Genomic DNA, 13,455 nt, shown 5'->3' on the forward strand with positions numbered 1-13,455 from the left:
TCTACGTCACCCGGTTCTACGTCACCCGGTTCTACATCACTGGTTCTACGTCACCCGGTTCTACATCACTGGTTCTACGTCACCCGGTTCTACATCACTCGGTTCTACGTCACCCGGTTCTACGTCACCCGGTTCTACGTCACCCGGTTCTACGTCACCCGGTTCTACATCACCCGGTTCTACATCACTCGGTTCTACGTCACTCGGTTCTACGTCACTCGGTTCTACGTCACCCGGTTCTACGTTGAGTGAGCGACGCTCCTTCACCCTGACGTTCCTTCCCTCGGGGGGAAGGGGGGCGCCGATCTATGTTTTCGCATCCACCTGAATAATGTGTAGTTGCGCCACTGATTCAGATTCTATGCCAGGGGTGACCCAAGTGGGTCCTGTAGGCCCGGCATCCTGCATGTTTTATTCTCTTCCTGGTTTATCGCACCTGCATCCAATGACGCTCATTAGAGGCCTAAGAAGAACATTGACTTGCTGAACAGGTTGTTTCTGCCACCAAGGACAGAACGGAAACATGCAGAATGCCGGGCCTCCAGGACCCACTTTGGGCTTCCCTGTTCTATGCACCACAAATTTGGAACAAACTTCCAGAAAACTACAAAACAGCCGAAACACTGAGTTCCTTTAAATCCAGACCAAAAACCCACCTGGTTAGAGTTGCTTCAGAACCATAATAAATGAAACATTGATCAATAATCCGATGTGTAACGATGATTTTGATTATGGAATTTGACAAAATGAAATGTTTGGTTTCTCAAAGGTTGATAGTTTTTCAGTTTTTATGATGTAAAGTGCGTTGAACTGCTGTGTTGCTGAAATGGCCTCTACAAATAAACTCGACTGATTTCAAGCTTCTAGATTAAAAGCTGGAAATCCCTGAATCTGACCTCAGCGTGACCTCTGGGGGCTGATGGACGGTTTCAGTACCAGCTCAGCCTCAGCTCAGTCCGCTGCATCAGCTCCCTGATGAAGACGTTTCTTCATACTTCCAGAAAGACGGCGGAGGCGTTGACGTGTTGTTCATCCGACGACCTCTGACCTCGGTCTGAGTCGGCTGAGGACGGCGCTGACTCAGCGTCTGCAGCCTCCTGGGGGAACAGGACGTCCCAGAGGACGGGTCTCTGGGGGACAGATGTTCCACATCTGGGCCGGAGCGGATCAGCCTCACCTCACCGCCTGCAGCAGGACGGAGCGTTCCTCCGGACACGTCCAGGATGGGTCCAATCGGAGCCAGAACCAGATGCTGCGGCGCTGTGGCATCGGTCTGCTGAACACATGGAGCATCATTACAGGCAGCAGGAGGTTCTGGTTCTGGTTCTATCCAGAGTTTCTCTCCCTTTTTCACCTGCAACAAATGTTGACCCAGTTTGGACCCAGACGACCTTTGACTCTAGCAGACAGAGGAGAACATGGTCCATTTAAAGGGGCAGTATCCTGCAAAATTCACTTTTTAAAAAATAAATCTTTCCATAATGTTATGTTATTCCCTCATCAAAAGCATCCCATAGCAACCATTCAGCAGTCATAAATGTCTGAGTGGACGTAGCCCCGTCTTTGAGACGCAGCTCCTCCCCCACTCAGCTCCTTCAGACTAGCCAGCAGCAATTAGCAAACACCTGGTGGAACTGCTGAGCTCATTAAAGGGTTAATAAAGGAGCCATGTTGTGACGACTTCCTAAAGGCGGACTTTCAGAAAAAACAAGTTTTTCTTAAAGAGACAGAGGCCCAATTTCCATCCATCCATTTTCTTCACACCCTTGTCCCTYAGTGGGGTCGGTGGGTTGCTGGTGCCCATCTCCAGCTAACGTTCCGGGCGAGAGGCGGGGTCACCCTGGACAGGTCGCCAGTCTGTCGCAGGGCAACACAGAGACACACAGGACACACAACCATGCACACACACACTCACACCTAGGGAGGATTTAGAGACAGTCGTGTTTTTGGACTGTGAGAGGAAACCGGAGTACCTGGAGAAAACCCACCATGCACAGGGAGAACATGGAGACTCCATGCAGAAAGACCCTGGGCTGGGAATCGAACCCAGAACCTTCTTGCTGCAAGGCAACTGTGCACTGTGCAACCCCCAGGTCCAATTTCAAGGTGTTAAAATAAGGAGTAAAATTTATTTTAAGTCATATTTGATATATGTATAATTTTTGCTTGCTAATGCAATAAAAATGCATGGGAAATACAGAATACTGTCCCTTTAACAAGTAAAAGCCCACATCATCAACCATCCACCACCGTGCTTCAACTCTGACATCCTGTCCTCCATCCAGATGCAGCTTTTCTAACCTCACTCCGGCGGCCATCTTGTTTCTAGAAAGAAGGGGCTGAATCTGATGAATGTCTTGCTCCTTGGCAGCTGATGAGAAGTTTTCCTTTCTGGTGAACGACGACCTTTGACCCTTCCCAGCTTGACGAGCAGCAGCAGCAGCAGCTGTTCTCTGATGTCGTTCCACCCTGGCATCAATCTGCAGCAACTTCTGCTGCTGCAGCGTAACAAAGCGGCGGAGAATCCATCCATTAATTGACTTCATGTGTTTCTGTGTGTGAATATGAAAAGTTATGATGCGGGTGATGACATAACTGCACTCAGGGCCGTTCAGATCAATCGGCCTTAATGTGGAAACACTGCGACCCGACCGAGCGAAACCCGGGGAACTAAACACTCTTTCATCTGATAAGCATGAAATATTCCAGACGAAAGCAGCATTTAGACATCAGAACAGGAAATATTATTGATCACTGATCACTGCTGGTCAAAAAGGGAAACACGACTGTCCAAAAAATTCTTGACTGTCTTATCAGGCCCTCCAGGATTTTGCGACAGCCTAAAATGACAGATTTTGTGTTTTCAGAAACCTGGATTTTCTTAAGCTTAATTTTTGTCAAAACATGATCTGCAAATCCACAGAGCATTTATAAATGATGAGTGAATTTGCAGTAGCTAATAGTAGCAATTGTAAAATTTTTGACTGATCAGAAGCTTTGATCTGTCAAAGCTTCTCAAAGCTGATGCTTTGACTGATGTAAATCCTGATCTGCAGGATTTGCTGGCCAGGAACAGAGATAAACTTAAAATGTCTGTAAGTTAACCTGAGGTTGAAGGTTTTAATGTAAACCTGCAGCAGAGAGAGGCTGAGCTGTTAAAGCCCCCCTCCTCAGAAACCACAGCAGCCCAGCAGCAGTAAACAGGGTCGCTGGGAACCAGTAATGGGCTCATTAAGAACTTAAAAAAGGAAGATTCTGTCCCTGAATGTCAGCAGGAAATGTCACCTGAGACCAGGAGCCACAGGAGCTGCAGCAGCGCCTCACTCTCAGCTCTAATCAGTTTTAATTGACTGCAGCTCGTCTGGTTAGCCGTCCAGCAAAAGAAGCTGAAGCAGCGCCTCTGAAAATGACTGTCCCTGTAATAACATCAGCCTGGAGGAGAAGCTAACGGGCCGAACTGAGGCTGACGGGCCGAACTGAGGCTAACGGGCCGGACTGAAACTACTGGGTCCGATTGAGGCTAACAAGTCAGACTGAGGCTAACAGGCCCAAATGAGGCTAACAGGTCTGATTGAGGCTAATGGGCAGGACCGAAACTACTGGGTCCAGCTGGAGCTAACCGGTCTGTCTGAAGATCCCGAAGCTACCAGTCCCTTGGTTCCCAGTGGTTCCCTGTAGTTCCCAGCATTTCTAGTCTTTCCAGGTTTCCCCAGTGGTTCCGAGGATTCCCAGTCGTTCCCAGTGAATCCAGTGGTTCCCTGTGGATCTAGTTATTTCAAGAGGCTCGTAGTAGTTCCCAGTAATCCCAGGGTTCCCAATGATTCCAGTTTTTCCCCAGTGTTACCAGCAGTTTTCAGGATTCCTAGTGACTCCCAGGATTCCCTGTCATCCCAGTGGTTCCCAGTAATTCCACTTTTTCCCAGTGGTTTCCAGTCATCCAAGTGGCTCCCAGTGATTCCAGTCTTTCCCAGTGGTTCCCAGTAGTTCGTCCTGTGTGTTCGCAGCCTTCCCAGTGCTCTCGGTACATTTTGTTCTCGGCTGCCATCCCTCAGCGGGTCGACAGGCCGATTGGAAATCCATGGCGCCCAGCCGGAGCCTCTTCCCCTGTGGGCATACGCTCATTGATGATCTGTCAGCGAGGAAGAGGAGCTCAGAGAGAGCTGACGGCACGAAGCAGGACTGGGAATCAAAATGAGGAAGAGGAGCAACACTGAGGAAGAGCAGGATCAGCTCCCCCTTCATCATCATCATCATTACTCTAAACCGACTGGAAAGTAAAAATGATCTGAACTTGTTTCTGAATGATCAATTTATTCATCTGCCATGATAAACCAATAATTGCCACAATAATATGGAATTAAATGCAGGAACACATTGATAAACATTCGGAATAAATCAGATTAAATTGCACAATATTTGTGATACATTTATAAAAAAAAAAAACAGTGATAGGTTAAGCTAATAAATATTTGTCAGATTTTTAAAAAATCGTCTTTTATATGATCACTTGAATAAAAAAAAATCTGAGTATCAGATGTTAAGCTTTCTGTTCCTAAAAACACATCCTGGATGTATCAATTAATTATTAAGCATTTTAATATTATTATTAGTCCATGCCGGGACGGGAAAACCCCCAAAACCATCAGAGCCAAAAGAGTCTGTTTCAAAATCACGTAGCTGACAGGGACAACTTTATCCTGGAGCCAAGTGGAGATGGGATTATGACCACAAAACATCTAAAACAAGAATGAATCCATGTCTGCTGGAAAGAGCAGAGATCATTTAAAAAGTTGCTGCTTGTGTAGCTGAAGCAGTGTTGTTTCACAGCATGTTGTCACTTTTGTCCAAAGGTTGATTTTACAAATTTAAGCATTTCTATTTACTTTTCCTTGTGTGGCTGCAGATGTCCAGAAAAACTATCATTTATCTTTAATCCTGTGAACAAAATATAAAAGTTGCTCTGCGTTTTTTCGCTTCCTTTTCCATTCTTGAATTTCTTCATGCTTTCAAAAAGCAAATGTAATGATTGCAGGTGTTTTGCTCAGAAAAAGTTAAACACACAGACGCTCTCTTTTCAATCAAAGGACCAAATGTTGTAAATATTCACATGCGGATGATTTCTCAGTCACTAGCAACAAGATTTAAATAAAATATTAAAAGACAGAGAAAAAAAATAAAGGGGCTGAGCTGAGAATATCAAGGAAATAATTTAATCCCAGATGTAACTCTAAAACCCAAACAGTAAAGAATCAATTGAATTAATCTGAACCTGCTGCAGATTTCAGTGTGAGCTGCCGCTGCTCTGTAGGGTCCTGCTGCTAGAGGAACGCTGAGTGGACGTTAATCCTGAAAAACAAACATTTCTGCTCAGAAAAAAACCTAAAAACAAGAACTTTGATCCAGTTTCAGCATCAGAATCTGTGGATCTGAGGAGGAAAGTTTGACTTTTTCTTATTGATCCAATTAGATCTTTAGAAACCACGCAGATGTTAAAAGGTGCAGTATTATGTCAAAGTAAGGGGTCAGTATAATGCCATTTCATAGCACAATCAAAAAACGATGTAACCTTCAGTTGTTATAAATATACTACATTTAAAAAATGTACTTCCTAAGGTAAGGCCTTGAAATTGGGCCTCTGTCTCTTTAAGAAGCTCCTCCTCTTTCTGGAACTCCACCTCCAGGTGTTTTGCTTATCGCATTAAAAAAATCAACCAAAGAATAATTTCATGAGAGGAAAATTTTACTCATCTTATTTTTTACTTTATAGAAACTTGAGATCTGCTGAAAATGATGAAGGTTAGAAACAGACAGGTGATAAATGAGGAAGAATAATTTATTTTCATCACCTGATAAACACGTTTTCCTGCAGGAACAGAAGTTTTTCTCCAGCAGAAAGTGATGAAACGGTGGGAGCTGCTCAGCGGTGGAGGATCTACGGAGCGAATGTAAATGTTAATGAGATCAGAAAAGGAAGAGTTGAAAAGAGGTGAAGCTTCGACACATTGGGCTGCAGATTCCCTCTGATGTGTCCCAGCCATCACATCTGAGCTCTAATGATTCTCTGGATGGAGGAAAGAGAGACTAAAGAGAGATCAAGGCATCTGCGGGGGTGAGGAAGAGGAGGGAGGAAGTCAAACTGAATGAGAGAAGATGGAAGCGGCCTTCGGTAAATCCTCGCTCTGCCACCTTTCCCTTCGTTTCTCCTCAGCCTAAACTCCAGACAGAAGATTTAATGAAGCTCACATTAAAACCTGATGCTTTTCACTCGGAATTAAAGATGAAGCCCAGCAAACATCTGCAGAGGCAGAGAACCCGTCTGGTTCCGGGTTCGTTTTGATTTCAAACTGAAATTATTTACTAATTGCAGATGGAAACAGGCTGCAGATTTCCAAGCGGCTCGGCGTTCAAAGAAAAGCGTTCGGTGGGAGGCCTGTTCCTGAAGCGAGAGGTCTCACTGCAGGAGGCGGAAAAATTCGCTCCGGAGACGTTGAGTCAGGAAACCTGGAATGTTTTTTTTAACCCGACTTCATAATAATAACCAAAAGCAGCTCAAAGACCCACAATTTCCACAAGTTAAAGGCTCCAGTGACGTTTACCAAAATCAGCTCAGGCTGACGGAGATGTTTGGGAGGAATAAAGGTTTTATTAAACTGATTATTACTCCTGATCGGTTCTGTTCTGATCCGAATGAAGCCACTGAATCAATCAATCAATCAAGTTTATTTGAGTAGCACTTCAGTAACAAGGCAGTTCAAAGTGTGTTACGTCATAAAAACACAAAAATACAAAGTCATAAAAACACACTCAACAACTGAAGCATTGCATTTCGCCATCATTACACATCAGATTATTGATTATTGATCCATCGTGTTTCTAAATCTCTAACCAGGCGGGTTTTTAGTCTGGATTTAAAGGAACTCAGTGTTTCGGCTGTTTTACGGAAGTTTGTCCCAGATCTGTGGTGCATAGAAGCTGAATGCTGCTTCTCTATGTTTGGTTCTGGTTCTGGATGCAGATCAGAACCAGAACCAGGAGAGCTGAGGGGTCTGAAGACTGATCCAGCAGCAGCAGCAGCAGCAGATCTTAAATCCATTCAGTGATTTATAAACTACCAGCAGTATTTTAAAGTCTGTCAGTGTAGAACTGGGTGGTGTAGAACCGGGTGGTGTCTCTGTCTTCCTGGTTTTAGTCAGGACTCCAGCAGCAGCTTCTGGATCAGCTGCAGCTGGATCAGGACTGATTCTTTTAGTCAGACCTGCTGCAGTGATCAATGCGACTAAAGAGAACTTTCGTCTGAGACATTCGTTCTCTGACCCTGGAAATGTTCTTCAGCTGATAGAAGGCCAACTTTGGAAGCGTCTTTATGTGGCTCTGAAGGTTCAGGTCAGAGGTCAGAGGTCAGCCTGAATGCTGGTTTCCAGCTGGAAGAACTGAAGCTGAAGTCCAGTTCCCCAGACGATCAGTTTGTAGCTGAACAGCAGATCAGCATCAGGCTGCAGAACCGAGATGTTGTGTCATTAAAACTCCTTCTGTCCTGTTTGCTTCCTGAACTTTGACCCCTGCGGCTCATTTCCTCTGATTTACAATGACTCAAGTATCATTTCAATGACTTATTCTGGTTTCTGTCTGGTTTCAAATGTTCTTTATGGATTTATTGTGCAACTTTTTGTCCTCTGCAACTATTTCTACAACTATTTCTGCAACTATTTCTACAACTATTTCAGGTTCGTTTGAACCTGATTATTTATTTCTACGTCCATTTTTCTGTCAGGCAGACAAAAATGTGGATATTCATGTTTCAGTCATATTTTCACCATATTAATCCTATATTAATAAATGTCAGAGTTCCAAACTAAATTAATGCACAAGCCAAATATTTAGCTAACAGTTTACAAAATAAATGTTAAGTTTACAAACAATATTTAATACACAAGCTAAATATTTAGTTTGCAAACTAAATGTAATATAATATGAAGTTGCCTCCTGTCCTGCATGTCGGTGTTTGATTCTCTGCCTTTATTTTGAACCCTTTCACTTTGACCAGGAAACGCTCCACAAGTTCATTTATCATCTTACTGCTGCACTGTCTTGTCTTTCCCATTTTGAGGAGAATTCAGCCTCTGTGTCACACGGTTTTTATTCCCCTGGGAAACATAAACTGAGGGAACTAAATCACTGCAGGAAAAACCTAAAATATCAAAATTATAGGCCAACAGAATATCATTAGATGTCTTCAGAAACTTTAAAACAGTACAAGTTTCCTACATCAAAACGAGCCCTGAACTCATCACGGTGCATTCACTGTCACTCGATGTTCTGTTGGGGAAATAAATCACGTCTCCGTCGCTTTTCTCCTGGAAGGTGAGAACAGATCTCAGCCGGCGGCGGCGTTCGTTAGAAACCTCATCCATAATTAACAGCTGCAACTGATCAATAATAGATGATCAGCAATGGATGATTCCCAGTGACATGCCGATGAAACAGAGAGGAAGAAAAACATTCATCTCCCTTCAAGGAAACTAATCGCTCCTAAAGGTTCTGGTTGAGGCTCAGCAGCCGTCAGTCGGCGCCAGATTTCTGGTTCAAAAACATTAAATAAATGTGAATCAGTTTTAACTCTACGCCTATTATTCACACTTTATTATCAATATCTTGAATTAAGTTGCAAAACAGAATTACAATTTTTGGTGTTCTCATAGTTCAAACTTTATTCCTGAACTCTAATTTATTCTCAATTACCTTTTTAAAATGATGTAGTGGAGATTTTCGCTTTTATAAAATAATCACGTCCACACCTGATCAGTTCAGGAAAACTGTTCATTAACACAAGTCTGCTAATTTACACCACTGAGTGTTGTTTAAAGCATGCCAAACCAATAGGGGGCAGTGTAGCGCTAAGCTAAAACCTGTCAGCCAATCAGAATCCTTCAAAACAACACCGACTTCCTGTTAGGAATTAAACGTGGCGGCGGAGTTTCATTTGTGTGGACAGAGAGAGATTGAACTACTTTTCAATACAGTGTTAGAATATAAAGTTAATTAATAAAACAAGACGATGCTGACTGGGAATCCTGTTAAAACCAGTATGTGGAGGACGAGCCTCCATGTTGGATCATTTGGGTTTTTAAATGCTCAAGTAAAAAGTGTCTGAAACAACACAAGAATCAGTAGCTCATCTACTAACAATGGTCACACATGTGACGTCAGGATCCCATTATTAAATCTCTGGTTTCCACATGCAAATACAAAAACAGAGAGTTTTCATTATAAATCATTTTAGGCCAAAATCACATAAATATCCGGCTGTAATGGACAAGGCCTCAGAGTTTTTCCTTTAAACTAACTTTATCCACAACTTCAGGCACTTTGTCTCCCTTATTCAGCAGCAACTTTTGATTGCTTCAAGACTGGATTCAGGATGTTTCAGGAGAATAAATGTAACAAACAGGAGCTTCTGGTTTCCTTTTATTCCTCCTTGAAGGCCAGACATTTGGGGTCCATGATGAACTGACGACCCGCCTGAGCCATGGACCTCTACGGCTCCCGCCCTTCTTTAATTTAAGCGAAGCCCGACCTCGTTAAGGTTTGACCCAGAGTGGTTTCTGCTCCTCTTCCTCAACAAAGAGAATGAAGCTGATTTCGGGTCGGGTCGGAGCCTGGACCTGCTCAGAGCGGCTCTTAGTGACGTGAGCCTAGTTTTCACCGAGATCCAAACCTTTCCTCCAGGAGAGAAATGAAGCGACTCAGTCTGTGTGACATAGATCTACGCTGTGGCACAAACACTGAGAAGCTAAACACTTAATCTTTTTATCTCAGCTGCAGAGATTTTCCTGCCGGAGAAATAAAACTCAGATATTTTATTTTGTGGTTGTTGCCTGAGGCACATCCAGCCCTCATGTTTATTCAGAGTTAGAGGAGCAGTAAATATGACGTACAAATTGACCTTGTTTTAGATTTAAACCATGTTATTTCCTCATGGAAGACAAACTGGAGTGTTGCTTTGATTCCTTCAATCACAATATTCAATATTTCTATATTTTCATCTCCATAGCAACCATTCAGCTGTGAAAAACGTCTGGGTGGACCTAGCTCCGCCTCCTCCCCCACTCAGCTCCTTCAGACCAGTCAGCAGAAAATTCAGTCCAGTGCAGATTATCATGAAGGAATTTGGGAAATACTTTGTAGATATAAAACAACAACTGGAAGGTTTTTAGTGCTTCAATAATTCACAGATGATTTCTTGAGTCAAATACTGGACTGAAAGTTGGTGCTAAGCAACCAAAAAACCCGAAACGTCTCCAGAAAGCCTGAAAAAACTTTGATCAAGACATCTTTAAACGATCGGAGGGAAATCCGAAGGATCTGGTTCCACTGCATCATCAGTTGATTCATCTGTTCTGTGAAGCCAAGAATAAAACAGAAAATATGGAGGTTTTTCTTTCTTTCCCCTCCCCTCAGTTTGCTCTGCTCTGTTCTCCTTTGAGCTGAGACTCTAATGGCCGCTGTAAATATTCAACGAGCTCCTGACGTCCATTCACTCCGAGATAAACAACGAGAGAGGAGGAGGCTGTAAAAAAACACGCTTTATGATCCGTCCACAGAGTCCTAAAACACTCTGTGGTGGGAGGCGGAGGAGGAAAACAAGGTTAGGACGGCCTGGGAGGAAAGAGACAAGAGTCTGTTTCATCCGTCTCACTGTGACTCTTCAGGCTCTGCAGCTCAGCCAAGAGTTCAGTGAAAGACGCTCCACTGAGTTATGAGCATCGTCTGACATGAGGGCAGCCAGAGGAGCCAGACATGAATAACTGCGTCTCCATTAACTATAAAACTATGCAAATTAAAATAAAACACCAATAAAAAAAAAAAACTGCTCTGGGATCAGGTGTTTTTTCAGCCATATTGAAGTGGATGTTTTTCACAAAACTGTAATGGAAACACTTTATCACATCATGAGTCACATGATCGGCAGCCTGACGTTACTACTGGAGAAAACTACCAAGAAGACGACAGGAAGTAGCAGGAGGTTGATGGATTTTTCTGGACATTGTGCAACCGGCTCCACCAGAGCTCTCACAGCTCCACAGTTCATAAAAAGTTGTGCATCATTCTTCTGTAAAATGGCCGACTACAATACATAGCCGCTTCCAAGTAGGCGGGGCTTGTTGCTCCAACGTCTCCTCTGATTGGCTGATAGATAAGTGCTGAATTATGATAATATATCATGTAACTTTTACATTTGTCACTGCCATAATTCTTTAATGACTTATATCAAGAAGCTTATTCATGTGTTATTTTATTTTAATTTAATATTTAATGGAAACACTGCAATTGACAAATTGTGTTTTTTCAACATTAGCAGAATATAGAAAAAGACTTGTGCACATTTGTAACACATGTGACAGCTAGCTAGCTATCATGTTTGGCTATGGCTATCTATAGCAAGTTAGCTATAAGAATGAAAGAAAGAAAGAAAAAAGTATTTTATTCTACTGTTTTAAAGTTGCTGCGTCTTCATGAACTTTAATTCGTGTCGGGTCTTAAATGAGTCGGGTTGCTCTCACGGACACAAGCCCTGATTAGAGCATCCATAGTCGTTATTATAGACCATTATACAGATAAGAGTCCAGTCAGAGTTATGATGTTACATTAATAATTCATGTTAAATGGGTTCTCTCCCATGTATATTTTATAGCACTTATATTTATAAGTCTGGCAGATTGATCAGATGTTTACAAATCTGAGCAGCAGCATCAACCAATCATCTCTGCATTAAACAGCTTAAAGCTTACAGCAGCCGCTCACTGTCATATAACTGTATTTGGTGCATTTTTAGTTTCACTTAGTTGAACTGCGACATTAAAATAAAAATATTATAGGACTACAACCTCTATGCATCACGATTTGAGTTGATTCATGATAATAGGACATTTTTTAGGCTGATGCTGGATGATAAAACAGCTTTTAGTTTCCTCTGACAAAACTTTATAAACACAGAAAGATGTCCTCCTTAGGCTTCCATACTTTAAATGAAGGATGTTTTAATTCACAGAGCTTGGAAAACCCCCATAAGACATTTTATAAAGCTTATTCTGTGTTTGGTACCAGACGTTTAGACTGTCAGGTTGGTATTAACTGCCACATTCTCAGTTTTAATATGCACATATATGATAATATTGTGCATTTCCTTCAGTTTGCTTGTCAGGTTTCCTCTGTGTGTTCATTTATTCAGCACCAGTTGGATATAAATGTTATTTCTCAGCACTTCAGAAGACAAATGGATCCAATTCATGCAGATAATCTAATCAGTCCAGTTAATCATGCAGACAGATTTAAATTCAGCTTCATAGACTCCAAATCAATCCTACTTATGACACTGGAGTTGGTGACGGCATCATGTTCGTAAGGAGCCATCCGTCCTGACCAGGTGAGCCGGTCAGCCTTACTGCGGTGAAACTGGTGTGAAGAAACTGAACCGACAACCTTCAGATCTTCAGGGGGAAACAGATGTCTCAGTAAATAACGGATCAGTCCTAAAAGATTCTGCTTCCAAAAACCTGCAGCTTCTGCAGGGGAAACCAGCAGCCTTCCCCATGCAGCAACTCTGCTGCATTAGTAATTCATCTTTAATTTCAGTGGGAAGGCCTTTCTAGGTGTTAAAAAAATATGCTACATGAAGTTATTATTATACATTATATATTAACCGTGCAGAAAAAGTCCCAAAGGGAGAAAATCTTCTCTACAGGTTTGAGGGAAATGAATTTAATGTAACGTCTCTTTCAGGAAGTCGCTCTCCCTGCTGAATAAATAAAACTCTACATATATGAGGAGTTTTTAAAGATTCATATCTGCTGCTGCAGCCGGCGGGCGAGAAGCCGAGCACTACAGACAGCAAAGTCAGAAAGTATCAGAACAAAGTCGTTCAGTTTCCATTCAGCAAATCTGAAATTATACACTGAAAAACAGCTAAAGAAATTCACCCGTTTTTCCATTTTACTGGTTCATCCTGTTCTCCTGAGCGTCAGCTCAGATTCTTCTTCTCCAGAGCAGACTTGATTAACGCCCTCATAGCTGCAGATAAACTGCTGCACTGGTTCTGATTTCATTCATCCATTTTTTGGCTGAATTGTTGCATGTTTAGACAATTATTCCCTCTGGTGGCTGACAGATGCAAATATAGAAAAGAGCTGCAAACACATGAATGATGCAAACGCCAAAACACACAAAAGACAGAAATGCAACAGACCCCCCCGCCCCCCTGCTGCAAACAAAAAATGCTGCAACCAGAAGAAATAGAAGCAAAAGGAAAAATTAGCAAATCCCAAACTTTTTCCACAAGCTGTACGTCCTCCAGGCCACTAGGGGGAGTCTGGAGTCGGTAATGTTACCTAAGCAACTATGCTGAGGTTTTATAGAAAACAGACCTTTTCTTCCCTCCTATTTTCTTCCTGATATCTT

General features: G+C 42.5%; 1 protein-coding gene across 1 annotated transcript; it reads right to left on the reverse strand.

The window, feature by feature from the left end:
• Positions 1-638: 638 nt before the first annotated feature.
• Positions 639-6,038, reverse strand: LOC103464360 (uncharacterized). The gene is made up of 2 exons (XM_008408400.1): positions 5,847-6,038; positions 639-1,399 (listed from the first exon to the last, which is right to left on the reverse strand). The coding sequence occupies exons 1-2, from the start codon at positions 6,036-6,038 to the stop codon at positions 965-967; spliced, it is 627 nt and encodes a 208-aa protein (XP_008406622.1). The 3' UTR covers positions 639-964.
• Between the last annotated feature and the right edge of the window lie 7,417 nt (positions 6,039-13,455).

The sequence above is a fragment of the Poecilia reticulata genome, linkage group LG5, assembly GCF_000633615.1.
Source record: "Poecilia reticulata strain Guanapo linkage group LG5, Guppy_female_1.0+MT, whole genome shotgun sequence".
Classification (NCBI taxonomy): Eukaryota; Metazoa; Chordata; class Actinopteri; order Cyprinodontiformes; family Poeciliidae; genus Poecilia; species Poecilia reticulata.